The sequence below is a fragment of the Nycticebus coucang genome, chromosome 13, assembly GCF_027406575.1.
Source record: "Nycticebus coucang isolate mNycCou1 chromosome 13, mNycCou1.pri, whole genome shotgun sequence".
In the NCBI taxonomy this organism is placed as follows: domain Eukaryota; kingdom Metazoa; phylum Chordata; class Mammalia; order Primates; family Lorisidae; genus Nycticebus; species Nycticebus coucang.
The window spans coordinates 66265449-66279766 of NC_069792.1; the positions used below are offsets into that span (position 1 = coordinate 66265449).

General features: G+C 42.3%; 1 protein-coding gene across 31 annotated transcripts in view; it reads left to right on the forward strand.

Moving 5' to 3' along the window:
- Positions 1-3547: 3547 nt before the first annotated feature.
- The window catches only part of RIMS2 (regulating synaptic membrane exocytosis 2), a 683906-nt gene continuing 673135 nt past the window's right edge, over positions 3548-14318 (forward strand). For all 31 annotated transcript variants that reach the window (XM_053559665.1, XM_053559666.1, XM_053559708.1 and 28 more), the window contains exon 1: positions 3548-4645. In XM_053559665.1, the coding sequence (XP_053415640.1) occupies positions 4470-4645 (176 nt within the window). In that variant the 5' untranslated portion in view covers positions 3548-4469. The remainder of the gene's footprint in view (positions 4646-14318) is intronic.

The window sequence follows — 14318 nt, forward strand, 5'->3', positions numbered from 1 at the left end:
ACAGGCACCTGCTACAATGTCCAGCCATTTTTTTTTTGTTGTTGTTGTTGCAGTTGTCATTGTTGTTAGCAGGCCTGGGCTGGGTTCAAACCTGCCTGCCTCGGTGTATGTGGCCAGAGCCCTAACCACTGAGCTACAAGCGCCGAACCTGGTTTTTGACTTTAGATATCCAATATTTAGAAGATTATAAGTAGCCCTTACATGTAAAAATGAAAGTTCACAAACTCGTATGCTTCACAAGCCTATGTGACTACAAAAAGGACTTGCATTTTAGGATTAGTTTATGGCCTGTAAATTTGAAAATTCAATGATGAAGATGGCAAGTTATTTGTAAAGTTAAACATGATATTGTAGTTTTGACTCAACTTCAAATGTGTTCATACACTGAGGGACATGTCCAAGAAAAATATGCCATACAGGATATAGGGAGATGTGATAAACATTTTAAGTAAGATGCCAAGCCAGACAAACAAAACAGAACACCTCTAAGATCTGTGTTGTGTAAAGACTAAAAGATAGAGAGCTTGTGAAGTTATTTCACTTTCTTTAGTTCTGAGCCTAGCAATTAGGCTATATTTATTTAGTTATAATATATTTAATTATATTAAATTGGGGTGACTATTTTGAAAAGTAGCTCATTTAGGCTAACGTCCATTAAAAAATTCAATATGGGGCGACGCCTGTGGCTCAAGGAGTAGGGCACCGGTCCCATATGCTGGAGGTGGCAGGTTCAAACCCAGCCCCGGCCAAAAATCACAAAAAAAAAAAAAAAAAAAAAGACTAATTTTTATTTTGTAAAGGTCTGTGAATAACCATGGAAGATGATTTTAATATACTTCCCCTCCCAGATTTCTCTTTAACTGCAAAACATTTCTAGTTGTAGTGAAGACTGTAAAAAGCAATCAGTAAGCCTACTCACTTCTGCTTGAATCCTGTAAAAAGTCAGGTATCTCCCTGATAGGGCTTATGCCCATTATATTTCATTAGCTGACACTGATAGGCAAGGTGTTAGGGGATGGTGGTTTGCAGGGAGAAAACAGCCTCAGGTTCTCAGCATGTCAAGTATGACAGGTAGAAAACAGTGCATGGTCCCAGGAGGTGACCTTTTACTAAAAAAGAAAAAAATTGTCCAGTTTGGACAACTACTTTTAAATTCACATTTTATGTATCAGAATAACTGACCTATTTTAACATTGAAGTTTCAACCTCAAAGCAGAGTGTGTATTCTGGTTTCTAATTCTGCTTGGGTTGATGGCTGGGGGTGGGAGGTGGCACTATTTTCAAATTTGGCTCAGAAATAGTTGAATAAGGTAGAGTGTTCCACTCATTCCTTTTGATTATTTTTAGTTCTGCTCTCTTCGCATTTAAAGAGGTTCTTGGTATAGTTTAGTAGCATTTAGGGTTTCCTAAGCTAAAATTGAAGATTTGGTATTTACTGGGTACCTGTCATTGCATATTAGAGGAAAGGAAAGTGTGCATAGTAAAAGTCAATATTTCAATTTTAGGTAATTCAATTCAAAATTCCCCAATTCTCTTTTTGAGTGTTTGTTGTTGTTGTTGTTGCTGCAGTTTTTGGCCGGGGCCAGGTTTGAACCTGCCACCTCTGGTATATGGGGCCAATGCCCTACTCCTTGAGCCACAGCCACCACCCTGTAAGTATTCTTTTTGCTAGTTTTCTACTTCTTAGTTGTAATGTTTTTCCTCCTCCATTACCTATTTTGCAACGCACATACAGTAGTTCTCAAACTTGGTATACCTTAGTCACTGGAAGAACTTTCAAACTATGTCCATAGCCAGGGGTCCTAACCTTAGAGATTGATTCATTTGATCTAGGGTTGAGCCCAGATGGTATTTTTAAAAAGTGACCCAGGTAATTTTAATGTACAATTAGGGATGAAAATCATCATGGTTTTGAACTGGAGTAAAAATATCTAGGTTCTAGTTTCATCTCTGTAGTATACTATACTAGTTGGCTGTTCTTCCTCTTCGAATTTCCACAGGATAATGAGGTTGGATTATAGATTTATAAAATTTCTCTAACTCTAAAATGAAATTAAATAAATTGAGATTCATATGGTTTCACCTGGCTTGCTCTGAAGAGATGAAAACCCAATTATTTGGAGTATGAGTCTTGTTTGAGACAGGTAGGTAATAATATTAATAATTAAAAAAGCACTAAGTAAACTTTTTCTTCTTCCCAATCACAAGGCAAGGGAGAAAAGAAAAATAGAAATTTAAGCTTAGAAATCACAAGAGACTTCTAGGTGTGCTCTCTCTGTCCCCAGGTCTCTTAAATTGGGACCAAGTAAGATGGTACCTGGGGAACAGAGCGGGGAGGGAGAAGGCTTACTGTTCACCAGAGGTAAATATAATACAACCCCCAAAGACTCTGCATTACTCATTAGACTATAATCCGGCCTGCTACTATACTGCGCGAGTGTGGAAGGCTGGGTGAGGGTGTGCACACCTTCCTGTCAGCCACAGCGCTGGCTCAGAGAGCCCGGAGGAAGGGCTGATCCCCGGCGATCCTCCGCAGCCCGGGCCGCCCCGCCCGGAGAGTTGTCTGGGAGGCGCCCAGTCCCCGGCAGAGCAGAAGGCGGCGGCGGGGCCACTTCACTCTCCAGGAGCTGGTTTTCGGTGTACCTTCGTCCTCTTTCGCTGAGCCCATCTTTGTGCTAACTCGCTCTCCTCGCACCTCTGCCTCTTCTTTCTAGAGGGAGCGCCATAAGGGACCCAACAGACGGAAGCCCCTGGCCCCAGCGGATGGCGCTCGGGACGGTTCCTAGTCCTTTCACCCGCACAGCCTCCCGTAGTCTTCATTTTCACACCCCTCCGGGACAAGCCTGTCTTTCCCAATCTCTCCTCCACGCTCTCTTTTCGCTCCCCGCTCCCGCATCTCTCCGCACGTTCTCTGCCACTTGCACGGTCTCCCAAAACTTCCTCACTCGCGGGCTTCTCGCCGGGTCCCAGCCCCGGCCCTACCTGCGCTCCCCACTCTCACACTTCCCTTCCCCTTCCGGTAATCCCTAGGGGCCCCTCTGCGCTCTTCCCCGCCCCCATCCCAGACACCCCAGGGACCCCGCCCCCGCGGACCCCTTCAGCACCCTGCCCCGCCCCCTGTGCGCTCACTCTCTAGCCTGAGGGCTGACGCTCGGCCGTTCTCCCCCAACCCCAGTCACACTCCTCAGTCTCCAGACCTGACACTCTGGCGCTTCACTACTCTCAGGCTCCCCGCCCCGCCGCGATGCCTCAGGCGCCCCCACACTCACACACCTTTACCTCCCCACCTGGCACCCCTCCCCCGTCCTAGAACACCGCCGGCGCCCGGCGTTGTTGTCCAGGAGAACTCGGGCGCCCCTCCCCCCCACTAACATTTCCCCGGCGCCCGCGCCCGGCCCCGCCCGGCCCCAGCCCTCAGACTGTGCTCGGGAGGGGTGGCCGCCGCCCGTGGGGCGGCTGTCGTGCCTTGCCAGGGAGGCTGGGAGGTGACGTGGCCCCCACGGGAAGAGCCCGCTAGGCGGAGGGGCAGAGAAGGAGCAGGCGACGGCACAGAGCGGCGGCGGCGCGGGGAGCGCGGGCCCGCCGCGCCGACTCCATGGACCCAAGAGGCGGAGGCGGCGGCGGCTGTGCGACCCCGGGCGCGTGATGAGGCGGGGCGGGCGCCGGACCCTGCTAGGGGTTGGACCTCGCTAGGATCCCGACTTTGGCAGCGTTAGGGGCCCTGGCCCTGGGGCTCTTGCCACTAGCCCTAGTCCTGCTTCCCGGCTTTCGCTTCTCCACTCTGAACGCCGGGTGGGGGTGGGGTGGGGGCGCGGTCCCCCGCGGCTGTCACAGACCCAAGGACCCTCTCTGGGGCGTTTCTCTAGGAGTGCTCCCTCTGCGGAGCGCGGGAGCCCTGTGACGCGGTAGCCGGCGGGACGGCTGGGCTGCTTCCCCACTACCCTCCCGGTTCCCGCCTGGGTACCTCTTTGGCCAGCGGGACGGTCGCCTACGGGCGTTCGAAGCGAGTTCCCGGGACTCCTCCGGGGGGCTTATTCCCAGGACCCCCCTTTCCCCTCAGAGGCGGCGCGCGCCCCCCACCCCCGGGGGACACACTCGCGTCCCAGCCCGCGCGCCGCCCTCCTGCCTGCTCTCCAGTCACCCCACCCTTAGTTTGTCCCCGCTACCTTACTCCACCACCCTCCCCCGCCGCTCCGCGTACTCCGCGTCCGGGCCTCCAGCTCCTCTCTCTTCCCAACAGCTCACTTGCCAGCCCTTCGCCCCCGGGAAGAAGAAACATTTCCCGGAGCGCACTCCTCGGCCCTCCTCCCCCCGCACTCGCCCTCCCCTCCCCCCGCTTTCTTGGGGGAGGGGGGCTGTCGCCTCGGATTGAAGGCCATTGATTTGTATGTATTTGTCCCAGCGCCGGTGCCGCCGCTGCTAGTGGAGTTGCCGCCCTGCTTCCCCAGGGTGGTTCGGTTCCACCAAACATGTCGGCTCCTGTCGGGCCCCGGGGCCGCCCGGCTCCCACCCCGGCGGCCTGTCAGCCGCCCCTGCAGCCCGAGATGCCGGACCTCAGCCACCTCACGGAAGAGGAGAGGAACATCATCTTGGCCGTCATGGATCGACAGAAGAAAGAAGAGGAGAAGGAGCAGTCCGTGCTCAAGTAAGGACACGGCTCCATATTCCCGCCTCTCTCCCTGCCCTCCGCCCCCCTCGACCGCTGCCTGGCGGCCGCCCGCACACCCGGGATCGCCGCCCTTCCTCCCGCTGGAGGCGCCGGGGCCACGAGGGCTGCGGCCGGCGCCGGCCGCCGGGGCTGTTTTCTGGGCGTTTGAGCACGGGGGTGTGTGTCCGGGCGGGAGGGCGCCGAGGCCGGCTGAGGGGAGGGTGGCGAGCCCTTGGCCGGTGTACTTTTCCCCGGCGCCCTTCCGGCTTTCCCCGCGGGTCAGCTCGGCTCCGGGATCCCGGCGGGGCTGCGGCCGAACCCGAGGTCTGCGCTTCCCTTCTCTTTTCCCGCCGCCTCCGCGCGGAGGCAGTGACTGGGGCACCGAATCCAATATGGCCGTGCACAGGTGCTCCCTGGCCGGACCTGGGCGAAGGCGCGCCGGCCCGGGTTGCGGACGCCGCCAGGGGCCCCGAGTCGGGAGCCTCCGCCGGGAGCCTCTTCCCTCGACGCGGGGAACGGCACAGCTGCCTACGGTCGCCGTGGGCAGGCGGGCGGCGGCGCGGGCGAGGGGCCTAAGCTCTGTCGCGTCTCGGGTGGGTGTGCGGCCGCCGCCATCTTCCAGCCCCTCCCCCTCGGCGGGCGCTAACACCCTGCACTCTGCCGCTCTTCCTGTTTGCAACTAGTAAATCAGTTTAATCCTGGAGACTCGGGTTCCAACTGCAGTTTGGGATGTTCCCTACCTTGTGAAGTACTACTGTTTGTGCGCACAGTCTAAGCAGCTGGGGATTTTCCAAGGGTGGGAGGAGTGAAAGCAGCACCCGGCACCGGTTTAGCAGCTGTGTAACTTCAGCACCAGGGAACTGTCCAGACGGTTTTCTTTAGCTTTGAGGACTGTTTTCAGCGTAGCAAACAGATTTGTTTCTACAGGTTTGCTCTTAAATGTTTTATGATTATTTGATTTCTCAGTTACTACGTGAAAGAGATTGTGTAGAAGATGTGTAACGTTTTTGTTTTTCGAGCGCATCTTTTTTCTCTTTATTGGAAATGAGTTATTCACCAAGAGATTAACTTGGTGAATACTTGGTACAGTATATATCGCTGAGTTCTTTTGGGTATCATCAAATATACTTTCCCTATATTCTACACAGAAACACACAATTGAAAGTGTAGATTTCCTATGAAGGAACTAATACACTGACTTCTACTAAGGTAAATTTTAAAAACAGGTTGTTGAATTTAGTATTCTTTCACGTAATTACAAAAAATTTCCTCTCTAAGTATATCTATACATACTTTCATGAAAAATATTAATTTAAATAATTTATGGTGACAAGCATATCTATAAATCTTAGAGACGTATACTAGTTCTCACAAAATATTGGAGGACTAAAAAAGCAAATGTATACCCAGCATGGTAACTGAAATTAGGAATTTCTTCTTCAAAACTAATTTCTGGGTTTACACTTATTTGGAAGTGTTATTTATTATTAGGCTTGGGATATGAATATTTATTTGGGAGTGTTACTTATTACTTATTTATTATTAGGCTTGGGTTTGAATACTTATTTGGGAGGGTTATTTATTATTAGGCTTGGGATATGAAAATGATCAAGAGATTTGAGCAATGTATTCTCACTAATGGAAGAATAAAACATTGTTTTAAAAAGCTTTTGAGCATACGCCTAACTTTGCTTAACTTTATTATGTATACTAACAATAGCAAGCTTTTGATGACTTAGAGTTTGATACTTACATGTACGAATTTATATTTTTTATCATGATTGCTAAATCCATGTTGCCAATATGATGGTGCAATAAATTGTAGTTTTACTTCCTTGACCTACACATTTAAATATAAATGTTTTAATGCTATGCTAAATCATAATGTTTATTAGCTAGTTCAGTATAGTTTATATAGTTTATAATTAGACCATAGAAAATATAGCCTGTTCACTGTTTCAATATATAGAACTTTAAAACTATTGAATTAGTATTACGCAAAATAAACAGTATATTTTATTAGAAAAGCATTAAAGTTTTTTAGTAGCTACGTGTGTATGTATTACATCTATATGTAAACCTACATACTATTCAAATATATATAGTGTTTTTGTATCCATATTTTCATAGTTTAGGTAAAAACAAACATTTTTAAAACATCTCCATATAATGTATTAAGATGACATTGATGAAAAATATATATCCGTATTGTTTTAAATATTTATTTGCATTTTTCTTAAGTTAGTCTTAGGAAGGGGTATTACCTCAAAATGGCCTGTAGTTCCAGAATTATTTTTACATTCATTCTAACAAGAAGTTATATGGAGGTTGCAGCATAATATATTTGGAATTTTAGTTTTAAATGTTCTTTAAATATTTTTTAGTAAGAGAAGTTGAGACAAGGAAAATGAGGAAAAGAATAGTTTATAATAGAATTGTGAGTAATGAGAGATAGAATTTTGAAGAATTTGATGGCTTATTAATAATTTATTATTAATATTGGTTATTAAATAATGGATATAACATATAAGAAAAGATAATACTAATATTCTTTGGTAATAACTACTTCTCATAAAGTTTTAGAGCCCATGTATCTGGTTATGAGTATGCTATCCTTTGTTTCTCTTTAGTGATGTCCCTTTTAATTGCATGTTTACTTTTCTTCTGAAAGAATGTAGTAGGTAGCAAGAAATAAATTGAAACAACTGTGTTAAAAAGTAAGTTTGATGTGTGAAGAGGTTAAAACTGTTGGATAAAAATGCTTTGGCATGATCCTGGGTTTCAGTGTTTATATTAAGTATTCATATAGTGTGGGGCATGCATGCCCAAGGGCATCACAATATGATATATTATATTGGAATACAGGAAGAAAACATTAATTTCTATTTCTGTTTTTATCTGAAAAAGAAAGAAATCAAACTTTGTTCTTATATTTAATATGTAGAGTGACAAAACTACAGTGTGTTTAATTTATGAATAAATATGCATATATTAAAAGATTCATGCCTGAGATATTTTTAATGAGAGGTATCAGGACAGAGTAAGACCAGTAATCTCTCTCCTTAGGACACTCTGAATAGTTAAAAACTATTTATACTTAATTATTAGTAGTTTCTTCAAAGCTAGCTGAACACCACTTACTCAGGGAAGTTTTCTCTCATCATTAAATACTATAATTTTGGCTGGGTGTGGTAGCTTAGGACTGTGGGAGGCCGAGACAGATAGATTGCTTAAGCTCAGGAGTTGGAGACCAGCCTGAGCAAGAGTGATTACAACCCCCCTCCTACCACGAACCATCTCAACTAAAAATAGAAAATACAAAAACTGTTGGGGCATTGTGGTAGGCTTCCATAGTCCCAGCTACTTGGGAGGCTGAGGCAAGAGGATCGCTTGAGCCCAAGAGTTTGAGGTTGCTGTAAGCTATGACAATCCGTGGAACTCTATGGGATGCAATAGAGTGAAACTGTCTCAAAAAAATGTGAGTGAGATGTTTTAATTTTGGAAGCATTTTTACATCTCAGTAGGTACCTGTCAATAATTAATTTTTTTTATCCTTATGTGAATTCTTGTAGCAGTTTTAATTTGGGTAATTCAGCATATCAGTAAAATTTATAATGTCATTTTGCTGATTAATGTTTTTAAGCTTTGTCTCTTAAGACTATAAACTTCTTGAGGGCAAGAATCAAAATAGACCTTTTATGAATTTGTTTTGCAGCACCCTTTACACCTGCATGTAATAAATAACTAATAAATAATGTTGATTTGAATTGTGGTAATGTTAATGAGATAGTATATCAATTTTGTGGGACTTTTTTTTGAAAGAAAAATATAATTTATTAAAAGTTGAATTTCCAGTGAGTTTTTTGGTGTGTGTGGTATTGTGAAAAAATGTATGAGGAAAGCAAACCCACTAAAAGCAATAGAAACACATTCACTGAGTACGTATTTATTGAGTTTCTACTGTGTATGTATTAAACTGCTTTTGTAATATAAATTAGAAATTGTGTAACAGCTTATATTACTACATATGTGAACAGTTCTAATGTTTTTAATGATTCAATTTTTGAAGTACTTTCCAAAATCAATTTATACTACATACAATTTTTTTTTTTTTTGAGACAAGAGTCTCATACTGTTGACCAGGGTAGAGTGCTGTGGCATCAGCCTAGCTCACAGCAACCTCAAACTCCTGTGTTCAAGTGATCTCTTGCTCCAGCCTCCTGAATAGCTGGGGGTACAGATGCCCACAGCAACTTCCCATCAATTGTTCTATTTTTAGTAGAGAGGGGTCTTTTGCTGGGGCTTGTCTCCAACTCCTGAGCTCAAGTGATCCTCTCACCTTGGTCTCCCAGAGAGCTGAGATTACAGGTGTGAACTACCCCACCAGGCCATCAAATTCTTTATTTAATTCGTTTTACACACACACACACACACACACACACACACACACACACACACACACACGGGTACAGAATTTCTTGGCTGCCTATTTCCCCTACCAAGTGGCAACTACTATTGCCACTACATTGTATACATCTTCAGAGATAGTCTATGCATAAGAATGGGTATTCAATATTGTATGTGCCTGTATATATGTTTATGTGTCCATATACATGTATGAATGTGTGGGTGTAAACATAACACAGATGTGCCCTGCAGTTTGCTTCTTTTGAGACATAGTTTCACTTTGTTGCCCTTGGTAGAGTGCTATGGCGTCACAGCTCACAGCAACCTCAAACTCTTGGGCCTAAGTGATTCTTTAGCCTCAGCCTCCCAAATAGCAGGGACTACAGGTGCCTGCCACAATGCCCGGCTATTTTTAGAGACAAGGTCTTGTTCTAGCTCAGGCTGGTCTAGAACTCCTGATCTCAGGCAATCCACCTGCCTCTTCCTGTCAGAGTGCTAGCACTACAGGCTGCAGTTTGCTTTTTATAAGATTGGTTCACATCTGTTAATATGTATATAGCTCATTAACTTTATTGGCTGCATTCTTGATGATTGTTCTGTAATTCCTTTAATTAGCATCATATTTATGGGTATTTGAGTTATTTCAAAAGTATTTTGTCATTAGAAACAATACTATGATGAATATTTTTGCAAGTACAATTCCCCACATGTATGAATCTTGGACCTGAATCTCAGATTCCTACAAACAAAATTGTTGGGTCAAAGGGTTGGTATATTTTAAATTTTAATAAATATTGCCAAATTTTTCTTTGTAGAGGAAGTATGTATAAGTGACACGTCTTAAGAGGAGAATTCCTAACATCCTTGCCAACTAAGTGTGTGATAATCTTTGCCAATTTTTCAGTGAAAAAGTACCACTGTACACTTAATTTGCAGTTTTCTTATTGGTGAGAGTGAGAGTCCTTTGCATTTATATTTCCTTTCAAGGTGAAATCCAATAATACAAAAAAGAAATGTTTACTTGTGTAGTAGTACCCCAGTATTATTTTTGAAATCAAATGTAATTTTTAAACATTGCCCAATTTTGCTTATTTTATCAGGAAGCAGACTATAGTATTTGTGTATGATTGCATCTCATCTTTCTTTTGGACTAAGACCATATCTTTTTGACTAGAAAATATAACAAAAGATGGAGACTTTACCTCTTTCATGTTTACATGGATGGAGCTGGAACATATTCTTCTTAGTAAAGTATCCCAAGAATGGAAGAAAAAATACCCAATGTACACAGCCCTACTATGAAACTAATTTGGGACTCTCACATGAAAGCTATAACCCAGCTACAACTTAACAATAGGGGGAAGTGGGAAAGGGGGTGGGTGGGTAGAGGGAGGGGAATCGGTGGGATCACACCTGTGGTGCATATTACAGGGGTATTTGCGAAACTTGGTAAATGTAGAATGTAAATGTTTTGGCACAGTAACTGAGATAACGCCGGAAAGGCTATGTTAACCACTGTGATAAAAATGTGTCAAATGGTTTATGAAGTGAGTGTATGATGCCCCATAATCATATCATTGTATACAGTTATGATTTAATAAAAAAAAAGAAAAAAAAGAAAATATAACAATATTGTCATATCATTTTTAAATTTAGAGAATATTAGGAACTAAGGAATATTTTGGATTAAAAATGACTAACTTTTGCAGCATTTAAAAATGTCCTTTGCGTTTAGCAGAGCTGAGTGATAAGTAATGAGTAATGCACAGAATGCTTTGGATAGAAATAGTTCATGTCCTCCAGGGGCAGATACTCCAAGGCCAACCACAATCATAGGAACACATAAAAATGTGAAGTATCATGTAAAAAAAAATACTGCAGTAGTGTTTTTAGTACATTTTAACTGTAGTAAAAATGTGGTATTATTTGAGGGTGTCATATAGTTTATTCTGTTTAACTCTGGAATATCCTAGATTATAAAGACTTTTGTATTCTCTAATCACCTAATCAACTGCAGATATCTCTGGGTGTTGAAATACTTTTAACCATTTTCAGTTTAAGGAGGTCATTGTAAGAAACATGATAAACCCCAATTAAAATATTGCATGATAAGTGCCAGGAGACCTCTGTGCGCAGTGTAGCATAAGTATATTTATGCAAGAAGAGCACCTAATTCAATCTCAGGACCATGACGTCTAGGCTGAGTCTTGAAGGAGGAGTAGATATTAGCTGGCAAATGAAGATAGTCCAAGCAAAAGTCCTAAAACTCCTGTCATCCTCTCTCTGAAAGCCCTTCATTTGTGAAAGAGACAGGGTGTTGTCCAGAAACTCACTTGAAGTGGTGCAGAAGTTTAAATGGAAGTGAGTCAGTAGAGGATACCGGAGAAGTGGCAAGGATCAGAGCTTAAAAAACCTTACATGTTGCCATTCTTTTGATTTGGATTTATTCCTGAAGGCAGTAGGGTGTCCATGAGGGATTTTAAACATAACACAATGTAATCAGAATTTTGTTGGAAGTAAAGTACTTTTGCATTAATAATGGGTTGATGAGAGGGTGTAATGCTAGAGACAAGGGCACTGGTTAGGAGATTGTTAGAATAATCCAGGTGATAAATGAAGAAGATATCAAATAAGGCAGTAGAGGTGGAGGTGGAGAGTCAAGACAAATTTTCAAAGATATTTAGGGTACCGCCCCCCCCCCCCCCAATCCCTACATTGCCCAGGTTTGACAACTGTGTTTACAGGGTTAGGTAAGCCCTTGTGATGCCTGACTTGCTCAACTAATTATTGTATGTCTGCTCATCTCACTAATGGTTAGCTCTGTGAACTCAGTGTTCTCTTGAAGGGATAGTTGTGAAGTGGCTTCTTTTATTGTTTTAGTTAATCTAGGGAGTTTTATAACATGAAGATGAGTACTAGAAGTGACTACAACTGGGATATAGAGAGGTGGGTGGAAAATAATAGAACCACAGTAAAATGGGCAAAAAGAAAAAGAAGAGGGATGAAGGAAAAGAGAGAGAAAGAGAATGCTTTCATATTTAAACCCTACTTAATAGCTTTTAAAATGTTTTCTAATGGATATATTCATACCCTGGACCTTTTCCAAACTCCTAATCTGTCATCCTTTTACTAAACATTCCTTACCTCATTGATAACTTAGTGAATTTCTTACCCTCTGGTTTTGTTTTATTCCCTAAATATTTTAAACACAATGTTTGTTTTATATGTTAGGCTTACCTAGGACTGCTTTCTGTCCTTGTATGTATTCCTGCATCACCTGTAGGGGAATTTTGGAAATGTGAGTGTATTTTAGGAAAATATAGAGAAAAGATTAGCTATGGAAATGACATGTTAAAATTGTGAAGATTCTGTGTTGCTTTATAAGAGCTTATTGAGTTATTGCAGGATTTCGGAAAGTATTTATATTATGAAAAGGAGATAAAGTTTTTTGGGTTTTGTGATAAGAAGTTCCAAAAGTAGGATTGGATGCAGGACTGTGGAAAGGGAAAAGTTAAGAAATGTTTTAGACCCAGGAGTGATACCATATTCTTTTGCCTACTTTTTTTCTAGTACTGGTACCTACAAAATTGAAGGCAAATAGATAGTATAAGTTAATTAGTCAAGAACTAAGAACTTTTGTACAGTTTTTGTATTTTGAACATTTATTTATATCTGTATTATATATACCTGTCAAAAACAATACTGTATTTTGTTGTTTGATGCAGTTTGTATATTATGTGTACCTGTTAGGCACAAGAGGAAAATGAAGTTCTCTGTGTCCTTCTACATTTTTTCCTTCCAATTAGACTTGGAAGGAGAAAATAGCTTGACAGTTCTTTACGTCTTATAACTAGGATTCCAGGTTATTAAAACTGTGAAATAAGATTATACTAAACATTATAGTTAGATAGCAGAATAACCATAATGGTGTTCGGTGCATTGGTATTATTCTTTTGGCAGATGGAGATGATGCTCACGTCTGTCTTGTTTTGTTGGTGTTGGAAGTGTCTGTTATCATTTTTTTTTTTTTTTTTTTATTTTTTTATTTTTTTATTTTTTTTTTTCAAGTTTTTTTTTTTTTTTTTTTTTTTTTTTATTGTTGGGGATTCATTGAGGGTACAATAAGCCAGGTTACACTGATTGCAATTGTTAGGTAAAGTCCCTCTTGCAATCATGTCTTGCCCCCATAAAGTGTGACACACACCAAGGCCCCACCCACCTCCCTCCATCCCTCTTTCTGTTCCCCCCCCATAACCATAATTGTCATTAATTGTCCTCATATCAAAATTGAGTACATAGGATTCATGCTTCTCCATTCTTGTGATGCTTTACTAAGAATAATATCTTCCACGTCCATCCAGGTTAATACGAAGGATGTAAAGTCTCCATTTTTTTTAATGGCTGAATAGTATTCCATGGTATACATATACCACAGCTTGTTAATCCATTCCTGGGTTGGTGGGCATTTAGGCTGTTTCCACATTTTGGCGACTGTAAATTGAGCTGCAATAAACAGTCTAGTACAAGTGTCCTTATGATAAAAGGATTTCTTTCCTTCTGGGTAGATGCCCAGTAATGGGATTGCAGGATCAAATGGGAGGTCTAGCTTGAGTGCTTTGAGGATTCTCCATACTTCCTTCCAGAAAGGTTGTACTAGTTTGCAGTCCCACCAGCAGTGTAAAAGTGTTCCCTTCTCTCCACATCCACGCCAGCATCTGCAGTTTTGAGATTTTGTGATGTGGGCCATTCTCACTGGGGTTAGATGATATCTCAGGGTTGTTTTGATTTGCATTTCTCTAATATATAGAGATGATGAACATTTTTTCATGTGTTTGTTAGCCATTCGTCTGTCGTCTTTAGAGAAAGTTCTATTCATGTCTCTTGCCCATTGATATAAGGGATTGTTGGCTTTTTTCATGTGGATTAATTTGAGTTCTCTATAGATCCTAGTTATCAAGCTTTTGTCTGATTGAAAATATGCAAATATCCTTTCCCATTGTGTAGGTTGTCTCTTTGCTTTGGTTATTGTCTCCTTAGCTGTACAGAAGCTTTTCAGTTTAATGAAGTCCCATTTGTTTATTTTTGTTGTTGTTGCAATTGCCATGGCAGTCTTCTTCATGAAGTCTTCCCCCAGGCCAATATCTTCCAGTGTTTTTCCTATGCTTTCTTGGAGGGTTTTTATTGTTTCATGCCTTAAGTTTAAGTCCTTTATCCATCTTGAATCAATTTTTGTGAGTGGGGAAAGGTGTGGGTCCAGTTTCAG